The sequence below is a fragment of the Microtus pennsylvanicus genome, chromosome 13 (genome assembly GCF_037038515.1).
Source record: "Microtus pennsylvanicus isolate mMicPen1 chromosome 13, mMicPen1.hap1, whole genome shotgun sequence".
Lineage (NCBI taxonomy): Eukaryota > Metazoa > Chordata > Mammalia > Rodentia > Cricetidae > Microtus > Microtus pennsylvanicus.
The window spans coordinates 22,956,694-22,981,263 of NC_134591.1; the positions used below are offsets into that span (position 1 = coordinate 22,956,694).

The following is a 24,570-nucleotide window of genomic DNA, read 5'->3' on the forward strand; positions in this document are numbered from 1 at the left end:
TGTTAAGTATATACACAGAGTTCAGTTTTTAATGAGAAGAAAATCATTTATATGCTATATAAACTTTTTATACTCCATGTTCTCTTTTGTAAGGTTTACTTGTTTTCAAGAAACATTTAAATTTCCAGTATCTCTGACATATATCTCATATATATCTGTATTATATATTTAAAGATCACATCTTATAGAATTTAAATACACACACACACACACACACACACCTATACTTGATTTCAGCAAAATTCTCTTGTAGGAGAAATATTTTGAAAGACATTTTTTTTACATTGTATTTTTTCAAAAGGCTACATTGTGTTTATCAGGCTTGGAATTCATAAATTTCTTAAACAAGTGAGATAATGTATGTAAGATAGCAAAAACCATATACTTTAACACTAAATGCTATTATATTTAAGGAGTTATTTTAAGTATAGATGAAATAAAGCAAACAATTTAATTTATAATCTCTTGTAACTGCTGATAACTGTGAAAGAGCCTGCACTTGTCATGCAGTGTTCAGTCAGCTTCCTCTGTAATGACAGCAGTGTGCAGTTGGCTTAGATTATGGAAACAGGCTCAGTGTTTGCATTACATTGTTTCTTTTTAGTGTTGGAAGGACTCAGGATCTTATATACCAGACAAGTCCACTATCAATTCTCTATATACACAGACCTTGGCTTTCTTTGACATAAGATCATATGCCTCTGTGATCCTTTTCCTCTCAAGTCCACTATCATTGGTTTAGATATACAGACCTTGGCTTTCTTTGACATACTCTCATGCCTCTGTGATCCTCTTCTTCTCAAGTCTACTATCATTGCTTTAGATACACAGACCTTGGCTTTTTTCCCCCTGTAGGATCATGTCTCTGTGATTCTCTTCTCAAATCCACTTCCATTGCTCTATATACACAGACCTTGGCTTTCTTTGACATAGGCTCATGCCTCTGTGATCCTCTTCCTCTCAAGTGCCACTGTATTTGGCCAAATTTATATTATTAACTTTAAACAATTGACACAACACTGAAAAGTTACTTACTTCTCAGCTTCTATAGTTACATACTATTTTTAAAAACCAAAATTACCTGAAGGATCAATGTGTAAAGATGTTACACAGCGTTTATTTATTAGACACAAGGCCCTGGGTTCAATCCTTACCACCAAAACAAAACAGAAATTGTTTCCCAATGGATGTTTTTACATACATATCAATTGTTTCTTATCAGATTAACTATGGCCTCATGCAAACCATGCTATATTTATAATGTAAACTAAAAAATAGGCCAAGACCTTTTATTATAAAGAAATATATTAACAAGATAAAAGTTCTAAGATTTTAAGGATAGGCTTGCATGAAGAAGAGGCTTGTTTGCTTGATTTTTGTTATAATATAAAGAGCCCTTAAAGAAGAAAAGGGTGTGTGATGATACATAAGGACAGTTTCCATCATATATTTGTTATGTGTATGCAGATAATCACATTTATATTCAGTATTATATTCTTCACCTAGGTAGTCAAGATCCCCGTTTGTAGTCACAAACCTTATTGATAGTATCTGATTACTGTGGTTTACTATGGTTTGTCTTCCAAAAGGCTAGCCAGGGATTTTCATTGTGTACTAGGGTGACCTCATACTCAGCAATCTGCTTGTAGTAAACATTGTGGTTGCAGGTATCAGTCACCACGCCTGAACTTTACTTATGCTCAAAGGATGATTGTTTTAAGAGAAAAAAGTGAAATACTATGTCAAAGTGATGACAGTCAAGAGAAAGTGTCTCATTTGAAGAACATGAAAAATATAATTTGAAAAATGAAGAGTAAAACTACATAGGATGATTAATACAGTGTCTCTACTTAATGACTTCAAAACCAAGTTCAACCCATTTTACTTGCATGCATTATCCTCTAGATGCTATGTCGATTTGAATTATCATTCTTTTCAAAATTTAATCTTTCGTTTGTTGAATTAAAAAAAATGCTTCTTAAAAATTATTAGAAACATCACTAGTGTTAATGGAAATAGTATAAGTAAGATATAATTTCAGTGGCAGTATCTGATGTTAGGAGTCTTTGAATGTCTTTGTGAATATTTGACCTATTTAAAAAGGAATATTAATAATCTTAGTTTATCATGTTGTAATCCATGAATTCTTAAAAACTCACTTAAAGAACCTTGAATTTCTTTTTACATATATTCATAAGCTAAAATTATTCTTCTCCTGTTTATTTTAAAATTTGGGTTAACCTTGAACAATTATTAAAAATTTATTTAATAAATGAGAGGATATTAATATATTTTTTGTAGCCAGCTCTGGTCATGCATGTAATCCCAGCATATAGGAGGCAGATGCAGGTGGCTGTCTGAATTCAAAGCCAGCCTGGTCTGCAGAGTGAGTTTCAGGACTACTGGGGCTACGCAGAGAAAAAAATGCATATAATATATATTACACACATTATGTGTATATACGTACTATATATAATAGACACATTCTATAATGTAACAATGTATGACATTGAGTATATGGCATATAATATATGATATGATATAAGTGTTACGTATTGTTTATGCTATATATCATATTTATCTATATGTGTATATCTCTTGTAATTTTTGATAGTGAGATGGAGAAGAGCAGTATAACTTTTAAATGTGTTTAGTTTCTCAGCAATGGAAATATTTGTGGACAGCATATATTTGATTATAATAGGAGGAAAAAAATCAAAGAATATAAAAAGCATTATGCTTAAGATAGGGGGAAGAAGAAAGGGGGCAAGTCACTTAGACTATGAAAGAAAAGTGGCTTAAGATTGTCCAAATGAAAATGATATGTGATTTGACACTACAAGACAAATAACTCCGAAGGATATGTTCATAATATGGTAAATGAACCCTTGGACATTAATCAGGTGATTTAAATGCAAAGATATCCTAAAAAAAGCATATAAATAAAAATAGTTCTCTCATCCCCAAACAATTATGTTAGGATCGAGGAATTTTTTTCTTATTCTACTGAAAAGAAAACAGAAATAGGAACAAAATGGTATTACCTTTGTTCAGAATGTACATACCCAGGTAGGCACACACATACATGTGTGTGCATATATCGGCTTTTTTTATGTTGTCAAAGTTCTTGGTAATATCACTTGGGAAGGATGGGACTGTACATAATTAAAGTTATAAAATATTTTCATGGTTACTGGATCCATGTTGATAATACTAACATCCTATGATTTGCCATTTTAATGTGATTAAATAAACAAAAAATGGACTGGAGAGATAGTTCAGTTATTAAGATCACTTGACGTTTTTTCAGTACCAGGATTCAGTTCCCAGCATCCACATGGTAGTTTATAGCAACCCATGATTAGGGACTACAGTTCCAAGGATCAAATGTCCTATTCTAAACTCCCTAAGATCCTCCATGCATGGGGTAAACATAACATTTACTCAGGCACAAACACATACATATAAAATAAGTATATAAATCTTTAAAATGGTTAAATCAGTGAAAGCACCATTTTCATAATGATTCTGTATTCCATCTTTTGTAAAAGAAGTGATAAATTTGAAGATATTTGCACATGGCTTTTTGTGGTCTCAAATCATCCAGTGAAATTGGTAGAAAGCTAGTTTTCATAAACTGGCTTCCTGTGATTCCTATTATTAAAATTTGGGACTAACCACTAGCAGTTTGTGACATATGAACCAATTTCTAAAGGGAATCTTTGTGAATCTATTGCCAAATGTCTTAGAATTCTTGAAGTGTGATTATTAATGTGTGGTACTACATAGGCTGGCTAGACCTCCATGGTGCCGGGCTTTCCTTCCCCTAGGTTTGCATTCTATGCTCTTGTGACTCTCAATGTTCAGATGGTAGAAGGAGTATTCTGTGAGGAAACTCTTGTCTCTAATCATAACTTACAATGATTGATTTATAGATTATAGATATAGGCATAGACTGTGACTCTTCAATTTAAAGGTTTTTTTTTTCCTGCAAATCTATACGACAACACTATTTATGAAGACATTTGTGTAGATTCTTGGTGTTTTAGCTGAAAATGTCACTATTAAAACGAAGTAGTTTAGATAAAGGGAGCTTGGATGTTTAGGTCTTGGGATCTCTCCCAGGGCCTATGCATAATAACTGAGCTTGGGCTCTAACCTCTTAAAGCCTGTAGTTTGCTGTTAAAACTAATTCTTCCAAGAATGTTTATGATTTCTATGGAGTAGTAGAAATGTACCCAGAATTTTTTAAATTATGTAAAATATAATCATATGTGGAGTTTTGCACACAGGCTTTAAATAACAGTTGTCTCAACAGCCATCATTATCAAGCTTGGAAGCATTAATGGTCTCACAGAAGTCTGAAATCGAGTATTTACGGAAGAAACTGAAAGTGGCAAATGAAAAGTTGTTGGAGTTTAGATCCTCTAACCAGAGTTTCTCAGGGAAGAGCACTGAAGGAAAACACAAGGTAGAGACGTTTTAACATCTTAGTCATTTGTCAGGAGGAGGCTGGCAAGGCAAGGGAGAAAGTCATGCATTTCTTTCCGTATATATATTGAAACTAAAATCTTACTTTCTTCTGGTAAGTATCCCTTATCTACCTGTTAGAGTTTATTATAAAATGTAGTTACTTATATTTATAATTTTAAGTAAAAGGAAAACGTATACAATATTCATTTTTGTTCCAGTATGCCATGTAAAACACAGGACATATGGAATATAAAACACTGAGATATTTCAATATTCTTTTATTAGAGAGTCAAAGGGTAGCGATAAAGATAAATCAGCAAAATTTACATGACATTTTTAAAAACTTCTCTACTTCTTTTTCGGTATTCATTATATATTTATGTTATGCAGCAGAATATGCTGTAGAATGTTTACTGATAGGAAGGTTACAGGTAAGTTGAAAGCACGGCATTTTAGACAGCTCTCCTCACACCTGTTACATCAGAGGACTGTTCCCTAGGAGCACAGTGTGCTGAGGATGATTGTTTTGGGTTCTTTCCAGTTTCCTTTCTTTTCTTAATGATTAGCACAAGCTGCCTTAATGAAGGAAACATTTTAACTAAGACTGATCTGTGTACCCATGGCAGTGTTACTTATGCCTTATACTACTGTTAGTAATTTTCAGAAGCATGGATTTTATTTGTTCATCATAATATCACCATATTTTGTAGTTCTTATCATTTTGAGGTAGTTTCCTAAGCCTCATTTAAATGAAAGGAAGCATTCATAAGATTAAAATCAGTTATAGGACCAAATTTGGTTGCTTACTGTGTTACTGAAGTTTGAAAATATGCTATTTTTATTGCCAAAGCCAAGGAAAGGAAGAACAGGTGTATTTTAAACATTTCCTTTTTCTTTTTTGTAAGGACATGCATAAAAGGGGAACACTGCTGCCCAGCTTTATAGCCGTTTTCCTGCATTCTGTCTCCAGATTGGTATATGGAGCTACATAATATAAACACACATTCTTGTCTCTAGTTGGCCACATTACAGTTAATGACCATATGGTCATTATGGTATAAGATCTACTGTCTGTTGTATTTATATTCCTCAAGCATATTGTTCCTTCAACTTCACAGTGTGTTAAACTATTTCAAAGGGGAAAAAATCCTTTCCCTCTTGTTTCTGGTTGTCCTATCAAGTGTAACCTTGGACCCTTATAGAGCAATTAGACCAGCCTCTATCCCCTCCTTTGTAATGAGGTTTCTTGCATTTCTGAGTCTATAACCCTTTAGTCTTCCCTAATGGGACATCATTATTCTGAAAGAAACAATGTAAATGTAAATGAATATTCTCATTAACGAGTCACAGAGAAACCTTTAGCTGCAGCACTGTGGTAATTCCGCTTGTTATTTCTCGGGTATTCCATGCAGGACTTTTTTTTTTATAATTCATTATTAGTATTCAAAATTACTTGTTCTTTAATTTTGCATGTCTTTCATAATCCAGTGTTTCAGCCAGTTCAACCATGTCCTTGTTTTATTCTCAAGGAACCACCTGTGAAACGCTCAAGGTCTTTGTCCCCAAAGAGCTCTTTCATGGGCTCAGAGGAGCTAAGAAAGCTGAAAAGAGCGGAAAGAAAGATTGAAAACTTAGAGAAGACATTACAGCTAAAGGTGAACATTAAATCATTTTAATTAAAACCATGCAAAGATCAATATAAACAGAACAAGGATACGGTTCACATGCTTTTCCTTTCTGAATGTAATTATTACGTAAAAACAGTCTTTAAAACAGATTTCTTAGGATTATAAAGTAGTAAAAATATTTACTCCACGAAAATGAAATACATATTCATTAATTTCAAATAAAATTGGGAATAAATTTCTTACGTATTTTCGACACAAAAAACACAACACCGTAGATAACAGAAAAATAATTTCCTGTTGTTTATATATGATAGACATTTTTGGTTAAATATCATAGTCACTTTGCTCAGATCACTTATAGATACTGTATTAGTTACTTTTCTTGTTTTTATATAGAGGAAACAATGAACATTGAATGCTAGTTGGTCTGGACCTCCATCCATGGGATAGTGGTGCCACTTTGATTCAGGGTAGAGCTTCCCTGCTCAGTTGAACCTCTCTGGACAATCTTCTCACAGACAAGCCAAGAGTCCTGTCTCTTAGGTGATTCTAAATCTAATGAATGTGATAGTAAGTTACTTTTACATGAGAAGCCAATGGAGCTAAGGATGTAGGTCCGTGGTAGAGCACTTTCCCGATGTCTGCATAGCCTCAGGTTCAGTCTATAACTCCTGTGAAAACAAAACAAAGCAAAACAAATGCAAACACATAGTAAAATAGCAAATAAATTTATGTATTTTTTTTACATTTCAACTAAGTCCATTACAGAACATTTCGTGTAGTCTTTAAATTTATTCTCTGCCCGTTTTAAGAAGCATATATCTTATGGTTTTGTTTTTGAAAATATGTACTTCCTAATTAATATTCAGAGAGCTTTGCTTTTGAGAGAAAGTTCTTAGTGCATATTGATCTACTGGTATGTGACTGTTGGGTGTCTGTCTTTTTGCTCATCTATTTATCTGTTTATTTCATTTTGTTATGCTGGAGATAGAACCTGGAGCTTCACACTTGCTAGACAAGTACTTAACCACTGAGCACTATTCCCAAGCCCCGGAGGGCTTTATATTTTCTCTCTGACTTTGATGTGGTGGTTTTTCATTCTTCATTCATAGGCACCTGAACTCTTACCCTACTTTAGTATCTGCCATATAGTTAATTGATTCCCCATAGCCTTTCCTTTTGCAATGCTATGTGTTGTACCTGGGTCTTATGTGTGGCAGGCCTTTGAGCCAACTTGCAGTCCTAAATGCTCAATTCTTTTTTATGTAGTATATAGTTATTCTTAGGGAGATTTTTTTTTTTGCCTAGTTTATGTTGTTCCTAGAACAAAATTGGTTTCAAGATACAGTTATGTATACATTATAAATAATATCTTTCTGCCTTTCCTCCACTGTTAATTTATGTTTATTCATAGTTAACTATTGTTCTAGAACAAACAAAAATGATCATATTTTCTTTCTACTAGAAAGAAAAGCTAGATTATCTCATCCAGCATTTATAGTTTCATTTACACAGAATGCAGAAAAATGTTAGAGTTACTTGTCTATTTGTTTACACAATAGTAATTAATTGATTATTTTAATTAGTCAGCCTGTATTATTCACTCATTATGCAACTTGCTAAGACATGGCGGGTAAGTTGCTTGCCCTCTAGGACCTTGCCTTTAGCTAAGAATGTGGGGATACAGACCAGTTAGTAAAGTGCTTGCCAAGGAGGAACATAGTCCTTGGTTTAATCCAAGCCCTAGATAAAACTGGACTCTAGAGCACAGCTGCCATTTCAGTGGCCAGGAGGAGGAGGAAGGAGGCTTGGAAGTTCAGCTACGTTATAATGTTGAGTGACTATGTAAGACCCTATCAGAAACAAAGAAAGAGAGAGCGAGAAAGAAGAAGGGAAGAAAGAGAAAGCGAGAAAGATAGGAAGAGGAAGGAAGAAATGAAGGAAGGAAGAAAGGAAGTAAGGAAGGAAAGAAGGAAGGAAGGATGAAAAGGGAAAGATGAAAAGAAAATGATAAGTTATTGTCTATGGTGTGTTGAGTAAAAATGCAGGAATGAGCATAAAACATAGGTATTTTAAAAAGTCTACTCTAGGCCCATTTTTCTTTTGTATGTTTCTTGAAATTTATATACCAAGGCTTCTGTTGGCTTTATTCTGAATTCTCCAGGATCACTATAACATATGTGTATGTATACATATACATGCCTCATATACATATACACATGTATATACCTACACATATACCCACATATATATGTAGGTATATACATGTGTGCGTGCATGTGTATATGTATATATTTTTTATTTATATTAAATTGCAGTTGACTCACACAGTTAGAATTTGAGAAGTTCTCGATCTGTAGTTTGGAACTGGAGGTGTAAGCGTGTCAACAGTATAGTTCTAGTCTGAGCCCTAAGGCTGTAGAACTAGGATTCATTGTGTAAGTTCATGTCTAAGTCTAAGTTTGAGCCCAAAGACAGAGGAAGGCAGTGTCTTGGCTCATAGATGGTCAAGCAAAGAGAAAAGAAAATCTTTTTTTTAAACTGAGATTTTCAACAGATTGAAAATATACTTAAGTAGTATATACTTTTGCTAATAACACAATACCAGAGATTTGTACCTAACACAGAAAAGTGGTTTCTCTAGGGTACCAATTCCTGCACGTGGAGAGTCATGAGGCTCAGTTTACAACAGTGAGAGACAGGAGGTGCTCTCCCTCTTCCTACTATCAGACTTAAGGTCTTCACAGAAGAAAAGCTGGTCTAATCTCACTTGTCTCACATAGGCCAGACTCACCCTAATTTCTGCCTTCTTAATACCTCCCAGTGGGGGTTAACTTTTTCACAGGAGGCTTAGGGGATACAACTCAGGCTTAGTGTGTGGACGGCTCTGGCTTCTGTTGCCGGCACCACAAATAGTAACGGTGATAATAAATACCTTTGCTTTTTCAAAGCTGCTGTAAGGCACCACCACAAGCTGAGTGACTTAGCACAATGGAAATGCTTGATCTTGAAGTTCTGCTAGCCAGGCCAGCCAAATAGCAAGGCATCAACCAGACAAGTTCCTCTGATTGCTGAGTATTAGTTCTTTTACTCTCTCCCCATTTCTCATTGCTTAGATATTCCTTGCTTTATAGGTGGCATTCCCCCTATGTTTTCACATTTTCTTCCTATATGTCTTTCTCCCTGTATCGCTATCTTATCTTTATAGAAGGCATGGTGTTTTGAATAGGAATGACCCCATAGACTCACATGTTTGAATACTCGGGCCATAGGAAGTGGAACAATTAGAAGGTGTAGCCTTGTTGGAGTAGGTATGACCATTTTGGAGCAAGCCTGTCTCTATGGAGGTGGGCTTTGAGGTCTGGTATGCTCACATTATGCCCAATGTGACATACATACTCCTTCTGTTACCTTCAGATCAAGATGTAGAACTCTCACCTTCTTTTCCAGCATCATGTCTGCCTGCAAGCTGCCATGCTTCCTACCATGATAATGCAATAAACTTTTGTATGTAAGAGAGCTCCTTCATTAAACGTGTTTCTTTATAAGAGTTGCAGTGGTCATGGTGTCTCTTTACAGCATCCTAAGACAGAAGGATATTAGATTAGGACCTACCTAATGACCTCATTTTTATTTGATTACTTTTGTATAAATCTTATCTCCAAAAAGATCATATTCTAACATATGAGAATTAGGACACAACATGTTTCTTTGTTGTTGTTTTTCCTGAGAATGAAAGAAAGGTGATCTGTATAAGTATTTGGATTTTAAAATATTTTGTTCTGGATTCTTGCTTTTTAGACTATTACCATTAATATTTGTTGAATTTTTGTTATGACCTTGGTCTTCTATGGAATACTTTGCCAGAAGTTAGTGAGAGTAGGGTGGGAGAAAATGGTCCAGGTTTAAATTGTTATTGTAAGCCAAGTATTGAAATATTTCTTTTTCATACAGTGTGCGTTATAAATCCCTAGACATATAAAGACACATTTCTCATATATACTTGGTTATGTCGCATATATTCATGTTTCCACAAATGTTGTTCTATGGAAGATTTCATAGACCAAAGACAAAGGCTATGTTCTCCAGGGAGCTGTAGGGTACCAAATTAATTACCCAGGCCAATTAAAGGATGGGAGAAAGATATTAACTTCATCTTTAGCTCATGTAATATGTGTGTGGATATACACACACTTGGGAAGTATTAAAATGATAGTTTATTGAATCTGCATATTATTCATATTAAGTTCTATTATTAATTTTGTACAAATATTGACATATTTTGCTCTTCTTACTTTTGTACTATAGTTGTATTTACTTTGAAGATGATGAAAGACATCAAAATAAATATGCCTAAGATATTAGGTTACACTCTTGGGTAGCCAAAGATACTCTTTAGGATGTTAAAGATAGCCTGAGGGAAATTGTAATTAGGATATCAGATCAACAATATTCCAAATTCTGTACTCACTGAAGTTATAAGTCCCTCAGCCTATGCAGACAGTATCTTTCCAAGAATCCGTCACTCCACAGTCCATTATTGAGGGGCATCAAGACAGGAACCTGAAGCAAAATCCCTGGAGGACAGCTCTATGTTGGCTAGCTTTCTGGCTTAATTTACAGGCGCTTATGTCGGTAGCTTTCTTTGGTAGTTAAGGCTACCTGTCTATGAATGGTGCCACCCACAGCGGGCTATACCTTATGTCAGCTAAGAATCAAGATAATCTTCCATAGACTTGTCAACAGGCCATATCTGACCTAGGCAATTCTTCGGTCAATTTTTTTCTCAAATGATTCTAAACTGTGTCATGTTGACAAATAGTGCTGACTTGGACATGCAGTTTATGTGTATTTCTTTCATAGCCCTGCTATATAGGAAATTTATACATTTTGATAAAATTAAGTATCCCTATGGAATCGTTGAAGAGTCATTAACTTTTTATATACAATAGGTTGTCAGAGAAAGGAGAGAGAACATAGATTTGAAAGGGGAACATGGAGCTATGAATATGATAGGAGTTAGAACAGGGAAATAGGAGGCGAATATGATTGAAATATCTTGTGTGCATGAATTGAAAGGTTAATGAGCTGAAAGCCTCAGGTGGGCAGAGAAACTCTGAATGGGAAAGTTGAAGCTAGGGATAAGGATAACATACCAACCTTTGCAGCTGTGCAGGACTTGGAGACTGTGGGGGACCTGACCTGTAAACAGATTCTTTCCCACTTTATTAACATACCCACCCCCACCCATGTTCATGTGTGCTCTCTCCTCTCTGCTTCAGAGACTGGCGTCCTCTCTTGCTGAGATTAAAAGGTAATCTGCTTCTGCTGGGAGCAGTTCACTTATTTCCATGTCACCGTCATCAATATTCATCTAACAAACATGAAATTCTCAAAGAATAAAGATAAGAAGAAAAAAATAATGTTTTGCTAACTTTTATAAATGTGTGTCTTGTTCCCTGAAGACTGAATCACTGCTTTTTGATCAGAGTTTGTGCTCCTAATTCACGTTGTCGTAACTAAATCAGAAGAGTGGATCAAGAATCACTTCTGTTCTTCTGAAATAAAAAGTAATAAATATGCAAAATCATGGAGAAAAGTTAGAGGTTGTGTTTTGCTTAATTCTGGTTCCTAATGTTTCAGGGTTTCTAGCCATTTCAGATAAAATATAGAAAGTATTTAGTAAATGTTTATAGAATGATCCAATGAATGGATCTGATTCAATGGCTACCCTTGGAATATTTGAGTGTCTTTTAGGAATACTTAGTAGTTAATAACATAAATTGTATCATTTCTTACACTTGATTTTGTTGTGTGACTTGTGGTGGCAATATTCCTCTGACAAAATTCTGTTGTTTTTGTTTTCACTATAACACATGAAATAGGAATTAAAGACTTAGGTTTCAGTGCAAAGGCTGTATATGTGAGGTTATGAAGAGTCTTTGGTTATTGATTTTCACAGTTTCTTTTGAGGTAATCACCTTTTGACAAACTTAGCTTCTACCTGTTCTAAAGTATTGAATGAGGGAAAAGTGAAATGTGCCCTATGCCTACATTTTAATACCAATTAACTCTATTTCTGAAGACAATGGAGTTCCATAGCACAGCATGTGTGAGTGAAAATATATTTAAATATTCTCATTAACTATGTATATTTATAAATAATCCTTGGTTTGAATTCGTTTTCTGATAGCTTACATTTTAAGAACATTATAAGGAATTACATAAGCACTGGAGTATTATACATCAGCTAAGAGACAAGTAAAATTAAAACAAAGTTCATTGTTCTCCTGTAATCACTTCTTGTCCTATAGAGCTGTGGACTCTAGTTACAACAGAAAAACAAAAAATATTATCTTTCAAAAATTAATTGTAAAATAAATATTTGGGGGATAGATTTCATCTCATGAAGAATAATTATAGCAAGCTATTGTAGAAGGATTTTACATAGTTTAGCTATAAACTTATTTTTGAAAAGTATTTTGACCTTAATGTATTATAAACATTTATTACAATTAAATTACTTAATTAAAATGTTTCTAACATAGCTTGTTAAAATTCCTAATAAGGTAACTAGTGTTTAATTTGTTTAGTATGAAAATTTAAGTTTTAATTCATTCTTTATTCCTTACAAGTGTTATAAATAGCTTTTATTTTAAATATCAAGAAACTAGATTTTTATTCAAACCACCACAAGAAGAGTCTCTAGACTCAGAAATGAAAAAAACATATGAATCTCAAAAAGCTTGGAAGGTTACAAATTTTACACAGTTCTACTCAATGATTGCAACAGCAAGCCCCTACCGTTCCTTCAGCAGTTTGTACAGAAGACTTCACCCGTACATGGGTGGGCTTTTTGGTGGTGAAACTCTCTTTGAGTCCCCCGTGCTCCTGTAATTAAACCCATAAATTCACTGTTTCACATAGCTGGACTTGGTGTAGGATCATTTCTGAGACTTGTCACAGGTATCTTTTCTGTGGTGAATAGACATTTGTTGATGTATCTATCCTAAGGAAAAGTCTTAATATTGCCTGTGGTCCTACTCTGAGAAACAAAAATCAAGGTGTTTTTCTTTTTTTGTTTTAAATTGACATCTTCTAAGAAAAAAAAGATGAAGAAATGGTAATACTAAATTTAAATGTGTGTCAGAAAATTAAAATAAATGTTTAAAAATTTTAGTAGCTATTTTGGGCAATACGGTATGCTTCTTTTTAACAAGTTTGCAACAGTTGTTTGAAATATTCTAAAACTCTTATTAGATAATGGTTTTTCTGAACACCCCAGTCAAGCGGTGCTGCTTTCATCCTTTTATTCTTTATGAAAAATTTTCATTTCCCTCTGCTGTAAACATGGCATGCCCATGACTCCAATAGTTCTGATGGCTGTTTAAAGGAATTCTACTAGAAGAAGAATGAAAGCAGAGTAAACGGTATCAGTACTCATGAGACAGAATTGGAGTAAAATGATGCAAACTATAAATATTATCTTCCAACATCGATGAGCAGGAAATGGCCAAGAAAGCAGTGAATTCTAAAAACTAAAGCCATCACTGTTAATACCCGGAGAAAGGATGATAACAGATGCTCGGTCTTACTGTGTGTGCCTCTGGGGAAGGGCTGCTGTCAGGCTTCTGCCTGTAAGCCTTTGTTTTCTAGTCTGTGTTTTGTAGAAAAAGAACTTGAACTTAGTTGTGTTTGCAAGATTATGTAACTAATAGAAAAATCTCTCAGAATGGAATTCAAATCTGAGTTCCAAATGCCTACTGATTTTGCATCACTTTAAGCTAGAGAGTACCTGTTTCCCCAAGCAATTAACCACAGAAGTTTACCATATAGAAATAGTGTGCTTTTAAAGATTCATACTCTTATTTTGTGAGTATGAGTGTTTTGCCTGAATCTCTCTCTCTCCTCCTCTCTCTCTCTCTCTCTCTCTCTCTCTCTCTCTCTCTCTCTCTCTCTCTGTGTGTGTGTGTGTGTGTGTGTGTGTGTGTGTGTGTGCATGCGTGCCTGCCTGTATGTGTGTATGTATGTATCGTGTCTGGTGCCCACGAAGGCCAGAAGAAGGTGTCAGACCTTGTTGAATTTGAGTTTCAGAGGGTTGTGAGCTACCATGTGGGTGTAAGCACTCTGAACTACTGAGCCACCTCTGCAGTCCTTGATTGCTTTTATAAATTTTCATCTGTAGTTCCCTTGGGGCACAAAAAAGCTCAGGAGATTACTTGTTTTAGTTGGAGAAACACAGTTCATAAATAGTATAGTAATATAAATACATTTTCTAAGGTCCAGGAGATTGGACTGTGTAATATGGCTGGATCTAATGAATAGTTCTCTCATTTGCTATACACTTTAACGTGGTTGACTGGTATAATTTAATCTATGTGTTGATGTCACAAGTAAATGCTTTGATTTTTATTTTAACTTTTTAAAAATCAGTACGATTATTTCTCCCCTTTCCAGTATTCATGGTAGCACCCAAATGTTAAATTACACTGTTTGTAGCATATGTCCATCCTTTTTTTTTCCTGCTGTGAAATCCTGTGCGTTATTACTTGTGAATTATGGTTCCATGGCCTTAAGAATTGCTCCTACTGTGAATAATATCCTTATATCTTTAATAAAATAATTTTCACTTAGTATGAACAATCCTTGTGTTGTTGATAGAAAAAGTGTTTCTGAAATAAATTTTTGAATATTTGATTGTCTATGAACTAATAGCAAGAAAAAGAATGAAACTATTTTGACATATAAAATGTGATCCAAAAATGCAGTGAATTGGTTGAGTTGATCAAGCCTGTTCTCTGACTACAGGAAAAATGGTTTTGGCTGAAATAAGTATTATAAATGTACTCATGGTTACACATGGTGTTCCCTCAAATTTTGTCTCTAGATGAGTAATTTTTGAATCATTATATCAATAGTGTTTCATACTAATACACTTGCTTTTTGTATTCTATAGAGCCAAGAAAACGATGAGCTAAGAGATGCCCATGAAAAACGCAAGGAAAGGCTACAGATGTTACATACCAACTACAGAGCAGTAAAAGAGCAATTAAAGCAGTGGGAAGAAGACAGTAGCATGTGAGTTACATAGCTCATAAAGGCATTCCCCTAAATATTAAATGGAGTGGAGAGCATTATATAGGTGTTTTAATGGCTTTTGTTTGGTTTTAGAGAAATTATTTGGTAGTCAAATCTTTACTGTGAATATTTTAGTGGAGACCATAACAAATGAAAACAACAGAATGTGCTAGCTGTAACTATAGATTTTCCTATCATTTACGGATGTCATTGGCAGAAGGTGATTATGAGCAATGTATGTCTTTACTATCAATAGACTAGCTTAATAAAAGTCTATAATTCAAAGTAAAACCAGTTAATATTCATATTATTGAAGAACTGCTTTTAAATAAATAAAATACTGGCATTAAAATTTTATAACCCCCAAAGTATTTACATTTTAATGGAAAGACAGTAGAAATATGAAACCTACATGTGTAGTCAACCACCTTAAAACTATTTCAACCTAGTCTGCAGTTTGAAGATCTTTACTATCCATCAGTTTCTTAACTTGAGCTTATCTGAATGAATTGGCAGTCTCAGTTCAATTGCTCTGAACAGGTGTTCAGATCTTGGTAAGTCGTAAGTTGCTCCCTTGTTAACAGTATCAACAGAGGGCAAAGGACTGAATGAGCATAGAAAATCTACTTCCTCCCACTTTGAGATGGATCCTTTAGGGCACTGTTGATGATACACATTGGTCTGTTCTGTAGAGAAGTAGTTTCTAAATTGGCCAGTACAGCACTTTTAAAAACTAAAAGCGAAGTTTGTTTTATGCACCGAGAATGAAGCTATAAAGGGCATTTGGCCTCAGTTGTAGATAATTGTCACATCTAATCTTTTCTGTTAATGAATGGGAAATGTTTCACGTTGCATTTCAGTGAAGCAGTGATGAAGCAGCTTTCCCGAGTTTTAACCTCAGCTCACCCAGCTTGCAGTGAAACCTACAAGAGTGCAATCTGCTTTCTGACATAGTCACTATTAATAACTTGTCTGTGATAAGGCATCTTTACCACATGCAGATTGCATGTCAGAAAATTCTAGATGAATCAATTGCTCATGTCTTTTTTTGTAGACTTGTAATCCTACAGTGTATGTTTTATTGCTATTATATTAGAATAAATGAGAGAAATAAACCCTTAGGTTTATTAATATCATATGTCTACTTAAAAGTTTGCTTTTCATGGTAGCAATTTAACTTTAGGAAATTATGATATAGGACTTTAATTTTGACATGCTTAGGTATTAGGAAAGTCATCCAAGAAATAGTAAAATTAAATTAGTAATTGAGATTTGGTCATTGCATAGTTCTGGATTTTAAGGAATGTATAAATAAACTTTATAGCACTTTGAATATGCTGTGAATTTTTCATTTTAAAAGCAGGAGTGAAACTAGAAAAATGAAGCGAGCACATCCTCAACAACTTCGACAAGAAGATTCTGATGCTGTGTGGAATGAACTGGCATATTTCAAAAGAGAAAATCGAGAATTGATGGTTCAAAAGTAAGTTTCTTTGTAACAATAGAAAACTGGATAAATAATTTGAAAGTTTTCTTGTTACTCACGCTTTTATTACAGAAGTCTATTTTAAAATTTGAAAATGAAATTATCTGAGATTAATAAAAACTATATGTATGTATATATATTCATATATATATAATTATGAAATAACAAGTTGCACATTTGTTAGCACCAACAGAAGCTAAATAATATGATCTAGGGATTGTGTTAATTAATGTGGCTCTCATCTGTAGAGGGTGTCGCTCTTCATTAGCCTGTATTTTAGACACTGCCGTGCTTCATTTTTGGAATGAGGTGGAGAGGGGATAACCTAGCCAGCCATCCTTGTTTGATCTCCTAGATATATACGCAATGCAGAATGCCTGAGCTCTCTTGGTTCCCTGCCCTGTCCTGCTAATCCCAGCTGAGCTCATTATGGTGTAGCCTTGCTGCTACTCTTGGAGCCAGAGCTGTCCAAGCTAATTACTGGTAGCAGCAGAACTGCCTGTTAAGGGTCTGGTGTGGATCTGCTAACATGGTCCTTGGTAGTGACCTGCAAAAGACACGAGGGAATTGCCTTCTTTCTTGCCTTGCACTACCTGTCCTTTGGGTTTAATGCTGATCCTCCACATAGGTCTTTTAGCTGCCCTAAGTATAAAACTTGATGAAGGATACTCATATTTTAGAAAACATACAGTTAGCTTGCTTGATCTTATAATTCACAGACTATTATATTTAGCTTAGCAAAGAAAGAACATTTTTCTGTTTTGTTTTGAGATAAAAAGAGATATACTAATATAATTAGCCCCTTTTTTACTTTGTTTTTGTTTAGAGTGAATTTTTACATGTGAATTGTAAAGATTTTTGAAAGTCCAGATATTATTTAGCTTGCTATAATTAGCATCATGTGGCATATTGTAATTAACTGTCATTGATTATTATTAATTGTAAGCTTAAAGCTTCTTTATTTATAATATGTATAAGTGTTGATCCTTTTCTATATAATGCTAAACTTTTGAGGAAATAACCATGTCATATTTTTAAATATATATTCTTACTTCCCTCCTAAAGTATACTATTTTCTATTATAGCTGAATATTAAATGCCAATAACTAAGTCTTTATCATGAAGTTTATTTTACAGACTATATAAATTTTTGGCTCAAGCATTTCTGATTATTTTAAATAGCTTTATTGAAATATAATTCAAAAACCATATATTCTCCAATATTAAATATAATTCAAAGCACATTCAAAGATTTCTATATTATCTATTAATGCAGCTTATTTTAGGACATTTTCATTGCATCTACAAAAGCCTATACAACTAACCCTCTATCTACTTGTCCAACCCTAGGCAATTACATACTAATCTATTTTCTCTACTTTTAGATTTGCCTATTCTCAAATTTTCATATAATCTTTGTAGCCACATCTTTCACTAATGTATTTCTAAAGCTCACCCATACTGTAGCATGTACCCGTACTACCTTAATTTTGTATGAAATGAATTAAACAAGAGACCTTCTCTAACTGGCTGTTAGAGCCAACCTACTCAAGAAAATTCAGGTAGATATTAACTACAAGAGAATTATAGTTATAATATTTTACTCATTAAAGAAATAAAAAAATGTGAAGAATCAGTTTTAAAATGTTTGGCAACTCAGAAGCCTAATCCTTCACGCTGAGGTGTTACTACACCATGAATAGCTCTCTAGTGGAAGGCTGAGTCATTATTAAACCATCAAAATTTTTCTTGGCTGCCTGTTTAAATTCATGAGTGTAAATAGCCACTTATGATATAGTTATTTTAGGTAATACTTAAAGCAGTAAAAAGTAATGAAATATTCTTCATAAAGAATGCTGAAGAAGCCAGGCATAGTGACTCCGGCATATCATCCTAGCACTTGGAAGACAAAGGAAGAGGTTCTCAGCAAGCTGGAGGCCAGCCTTGCTTATGTAGCCAGTACTGGGCCAGCCAAGAATACGTAGATAAACTTTATCTCAAACAAAGAAACAAACAAAATTGAACTACTATATGCTATGCACTGCAATGATTTAATGTACATTAGAGTTTTATGCTCTGTATTTTGAAAAACAAGGACTTTTAGCTACTTTTAGTTTTTGTTTTAAATATTTTTCTTTTTGAGTGATTTTAAAAACTGCTACTTGCGTTGCTGACTTGCTTCATTAAAAAAAAGTCATTAAATAGAATTTGGCTTGAGATTAGGACAAAATTTAATTACTTAGATGTTCCAAAACATATTTCTGGCATTTCATGCTAAGCAATATTCTCAGCAGTGACTATTATAAATCAAAATATCAGTCAACTCTGAAGACTGTGAAGCTGTTCCGTCTTGCAGTATCAAATATCCGTCGAGTGTTTATGTAAAACTGTTTGCCATTATGCCATAGGAGTACTGTGGCCTCAGACCCTTGTCCAGGCTTCCAGCTTTGACCTGGGTTCCCAGAACCTAAACCAGGCTGTCAGGCTCTCTGAGGCAGATGCCTTTGTCCTCTGAGCATCTCCCCAGCTCCAGACCCGACTGCTGTTGACTTCTTACATGCTTATTTTCTTTGTTCTTATCTTGCTTTTGGAAGGTGGCAGGGATGCTGCAAGGGTGAAGGGCAGATTCAGAGAACTGGGAGATGAGTGGAGTTGTGCTCCATGATGTGAAATATCCAAAAAATCAATAAAGAAATTATATTTTTTACATGTAATCTGATTTTTTATATCATGGCTTTGATGTTATATCTAACCATTATTTTTCTCACATTATTTATTTGTCATTATTTTTATATAGCATTTTATCCCATATTTTAAAATGTTTTGTTTTATAATTTGGATCCTTGATCCATTTAGAGCTATCCTTTGTGTAAGTTATGTATTATAGGCCAAAGTATGTTTTGCTGAAAACATATGTCCAATTGTACCAGCATCATTTTTCAAAAGGATATTTTTCTCAATAAATAGCCGTTTAGCTGTTAAGTATCAGCTCATTCTGTTTCTTTGTACCTAAATATATGACCCTTTTATTCCATTTGTCTCAATACCTAAATTTTACAAAGACTGTACTGTTGTGATAGTTGACGCTTCCCACAGTGTGTTAAACTTCAGAATTGTTATGACCCTTCTATGTACTTTGTTCTGCTATATAGGTTTTTAAGTATGAAAAAAAGCCTTTGAAAACACAAATTCTGTAGTAAGAAACTCAGGTAGGAACTTTGATTGGAACTGAACTACAGTTCAGAGATGTTTGGAGAAGAGTAAAAGCATTAACTATATTAAGTCTACATTTTCCAAAAAGGAACATGTCAATGAATTATTTGGGCTTTTGATTTTATTAGTATTAGATAGTGTAGCTTACATGTTCTGTATGTCACGTGTATTTGTTAGCTGCTGTGGTGGTGCCCACTTTTAATCCCACTTGGGAAGCTAATTGTTAGGGAGGTGATGAGGCCCAGGCTAGCCTGTGTTCCAGAATGAGACACAGTCACAAACAAACAAACAAAATCCTTGTTAGATATGGAATAAAGCATTTAAGTTTTAGAGCTATCATAAATACTGTTAATGATGTTTATTTTGATTTCTGATTATACATTGTTAAGTGTCTAGTAGTAAGTTATGTCTTTATGTTAGAGATAAGTCTGCTATAGGATTTATTTTTTACTTGCTTTATCTTAAATTTTTACAGTTTTATATTTTGAATTTGCAGGATCTTTGAGAATATGTTTTTGGATTGGATAATTCTTAAGCACTTGAAAACGTGCCACTTACACAGGCCATATCCCAGTGGTCTGTGATGAGAAAGGCACTGTTTGGATGATTTTTCTCCTATAGATAATGCCTCATTTTTGCCTGCTTTCAATAACATCTCATTTTGCTTTATTTTTTCAGAAGCTTGATACTAAGATGTCTTGACATAGATTTGTTTGGATATAGCTTGTTTTGGACTCTCTCAGTCTTTTAAAACACTGGGATAAGTTTGCCAAATTTCGGAGTTTTGAGCCATTATCTCTGTAAATATTTTTTCATTCCGCCATTAGGATTCTAGTGACAAATAGACTTTTGCCCCATTGGTCCCGAGACACTGTTCAACTGGTTTTCACCCTGTTTTGTATCTGTATAGATTAGCTCATTTCTCTAGTGTTGTTTCTTCAAGCCAAAATTTCCCTTTCTCTCCTCTTTCACCTCTTATATTAGATCCAGGCAGTACATTTTGAAATTGCAATTTTTAGGTAAAAGTATCTATTTGGTCATTCTTTATATAATCTATTTATTAACTGAAACTATTTTATTTATTATAGAAATGTTTACCATAGTTCCTTAGAGAATTTTAGTTTTGACTGCTTTAAAATCTTTTTCAGGTTATTCTGACATAAATATTGGTGGTTTGAGTGAGAAAAGTCCTTCACAGTGTAGGACATTTGTTGGTTCTCAATTGGTGCCACTGTCTGATTAAGTTTAGGTGGCATGGCCTTGCCAGAAGGAATATGTCACTTGATATTGACTTTCAGATAAAAAACCAAGTCAATTTCAATTCCAAATTTCATAAATCTTCTCTCTCTCTCTCTCTCTCTCTCTCTCTCTCTCTCTCTCTCTCTCTCTCTCTCTCTCTCGTATTTGTGTGTGTGTGTGTGTGTGTGTGTGTGTGTACTCCCAGATACAGAAATGAGTTCTAAAGCTCCTCATGTCTGCTACTTACTGCAGTGTCCCACCATGATGGACTCTTACTCTGGAGCTGTAAGCCCAAATAAGCTCTTTTTGAAGTTGCATTGGTCATCTTATTTTATCACAGCAGTGGGAAGGTTACTAATACAGAAGTTCTGTCAGAGAGTGGGCTGCTCCTGTGAAGAACCTGGTCATGTTGTTTTGGAAGAATGAGGAAGACTTTTAGAACTTTGGACTGCAAGAATAATCGCATCTTTGATATATAGCATCATGACATAAGCAAATGTGGATCATTTCACCCCTTTTCCTATTTGTATCCCTCTAATTTCCTTTTCTTGCCTTATTTCTTCAGCTAGTTTTTCAAGCACAATGTTGAATAGAAATGGGTACAGTAGTCATCTTTGTCTCATTCCTAAATTAAATGTAATTCTTTAAGATTTTCTCCATTTAGGATGTTGGTGATTGTGCGTTTCTCATATATAGTTTTTTATTATGTTGAAATAGATTTCTCTAGCCCTATATTCTCTAGGACTTACATTATTAAAGCATATTATATTTTTTCAAATGATTTTCTTCATCTATTAAGATGATATAAGTGATTTATTTTTGTCTTTAAGTCCATTTATTATTTTCATTGAACTGCCCCTCCATTTCAGGGCCAATGAAAACTTGGTTATAGTGTATAATCATTTTGTTGTATGTCTGTCTTCTGTTTGCAGTTATTTAATTGAGCATGCTGAGTCTATGTTCATCAGGGATATTGACCTATAGTTTTCTTTTCTATTGTGCCTTTACCTGGTTTTGCTGTTGAATTGCTACTGGCTTCATAGAAGGAATTTGGGAGTATTTCTTCTGGTTTTATTCTTTTGAAACCTTAAGAAGGACTGGTTCTGCTCTGCAGAATTCTGATGTGAATACATTGATCCCTGGGCACGTTTTAGTAGACAGCATTTAATTACTATTTGTCTTAGTTACTTTTTTGTTACTGGGTGGAGAACTGTTTTAGAGTTTCTATTCCTTTTTTTTTTCCTGTGACAAAACACCATGACCAAGAGCATCAATCACTAATTAAGAAAATGTCCTACAACCTAATCCTATGGAGGATTTTACTTAATTGAGGTTCTCTTCTTTCATATAACTATGCTTTGTGTCAAGTTGACATAAAACTAGGCAATGTATGACCTGTACCAGGCTTTTTCTTTTAGTACCCCTAACCAGATCCCAAATCATGTCACAGAGATTTATTATTAGTTATGTTAGTCTATCTTAGGGTAGTTTCTGGATAGTTCTTTAAACTTAAATTAACCTGTTTCTCTTTATCTTTTGCCTCAGGGCTTTTTAATTTTTGTTCCTTTTTTATATTTTACTTTCACTGCTTCTCAAGTCTGGCTGGCTGGTGGCTACCTGGTTTCTTGGCTTGGGCATGTCCCTCTTTTTCTCCCTTGTTTTCTTCTTCCTCTCTTTCTTTTTGAGCCTGTTTCTCCTCCTATTTATTCTCTCTTTCTGCCAGCCCCACTTGTCTTTTCTCTGCCTAGCAATTGGTTATTTAGCTTTTTATTAGACTAATCAGGTGCCTTAGGCAGGCAATGTGAAACAAAGGCAACACATATTTGCATAATTAAACATACATCCATACACATCATTAAACAAATGCAGCATAAACAAATGTAACTCACCTTTGCACAGTTAAAGTAATATTCTGCAGTATAAACAAATGCAATACATCTTTATATAGTTAAAATATCCCACAACAATGACCCTTTTACCAAGGCGGTTTGTAAAAGAAAGTATTTACTTGGGGGCTTACAGTTTCAGAGGGTGAGTCCATGGCCATCAGGGGGGTGCGCATGGCAGCAGATAGCAGGCAGGCATTGGAGAATTAACTGAGAGCTTAAGTGTTGAAACGTCAACCATAAGACACAGGAAGTAAGAGCCAACTGGAATGCTGTAGGCTCCTGAAACTTCAGAGCTCACCCCTAATGATAAACCTCCTCCATTAGGCCAAATCTCCTCCAACAAAGCCACACCTCCTCTTACTTCCCAGACAATTCCACCAATTGGGGACCACATATTCAAATGGATAAGCCTATCGGCATCATTCTCAGCCAAATAACCACACTTTTTAATCACCTCTTTTTTAATTGGCTTGATTAGTTTCTGACTTCTTCCTAGTTTAATTTTATAATTTGGATGAATCTATAAATTCTTTCATTTCTTTTTTGTTTTTCAGCTTAATGGAGTGTGGGTTTTAAAAATAGTCCCTTAAATATTCTGGATTTTTTTTTGTTTTTCCATATTCATTTCTGGTTCTATTAGTTTGGGTCTTTGCTTACTTGAAGTTGGTGTGTTGGGAAAAATTTTTTACTCTTGTTTATTTTCTCAAAGAGCCAGCTGTTAGATTTGTTGGTTCTTTGTATTCCTTCCTTTATTCCTTCTTTCCTTTCTATTTAATTGATTTCTTTATTTTTTTATTTCTTGCCTTTTCCTGGGTTTGGATTTGGTTTGTTCCAAAGTTTTGAGTTGCATTGTTATGAAGTCAGTTATTTGTGCTCTTTCTGACTTTTTAATGGAGAAACTTTGAGCTATAAATTTCCCTAAGAGGACAGCTTTTAGTATGTCCTTTTAATTGTGTTTCCAATTTTATATAGTTCTAGAAAATTTTTTATTTTTTTCTTGGTTTCTTCTTTGATCCATTCACCTTTCAGCAATAAGTTGTTTAATCTCCGTAAGTTTGTGTTTTATTATAAATTTGTTGGCTATCAATTTTGTTTTATAGTATTGTGGCCAGATAAGATACAAACAGTGATTTCAGATTTTCTGAATTTGTAAAGATTTGTTTTATGTCCTAGAATGTCATGTGTTTCAGAAAAGCTCTCATGTGCTGCTGAGTCGAATGTGCTCTTTGGTTTTTGGTTGAGATGCTCTGTAGATATTTGTTAAGTCACTTTGAGATATGATTACTAATCATGATGTTTCTCTATTTATTACCCATTAATAGATATGTAATTTGTGTTTAGCTGTGTCTTTAAATCTAGTGATAGTTTTGTTTGTTTGTTTCTTTTTCATGAAGTTGGATACTCCAGAGTTTGGTGCATATCTATTGGTTAACTGATGATCTCCCTCCTTATCACCTCTGGTTAGTATTATTGTCATATATTAGGATACCATCACCTGCTTACTTCCTGGTCCCATTTGATATTAGTACTTTTGTATCTCCTTTTACTCTAAGATGCTGTCTTA

At 34.3% G+C, this 24,570-nt stretch overlaps 1 protein-coding gene across 6 annotated transcripts in view; it reads left to right on the forward strand.

Moving 5' to 3' along the window:
• Window positions 1-24,570, forward strand: part of Cntln (centlein) — a 248,432-nt gene that overhangs the window by 123,874 nt on the left and 99,988 nt on the right. For 2 of the 6 annotated variants that reach the window (XM_075945720.1, XM_075945716.1), the window contains exons 9-12: window positions 4,319-4,471; window positions 6,003-6,128; window positions 15,058-15,179; window positions 16,540-16,662. In XM_075945720.1, coding sequence (XP_075801835.1) covers window positions 4,319-4,471; window positions 6,003-6,128; window positions 15,058-15,179; window positions 16,540-16,662 — 524 coding nt within the window. Of the gene's footprint in view, window positions 1-4,318; window positions 4,472-6,002; window positions 6,129-15,057; window positions 15,180-16,539; window positions 16,663-20,374; window positions 20,502-24,570 lie in introns of those variants that run through there. The other 4 variants (XM_075945721.1, XM_075945722.1, XM_075945718.1 and 1 more) reach the window with 4 other exon arrangements.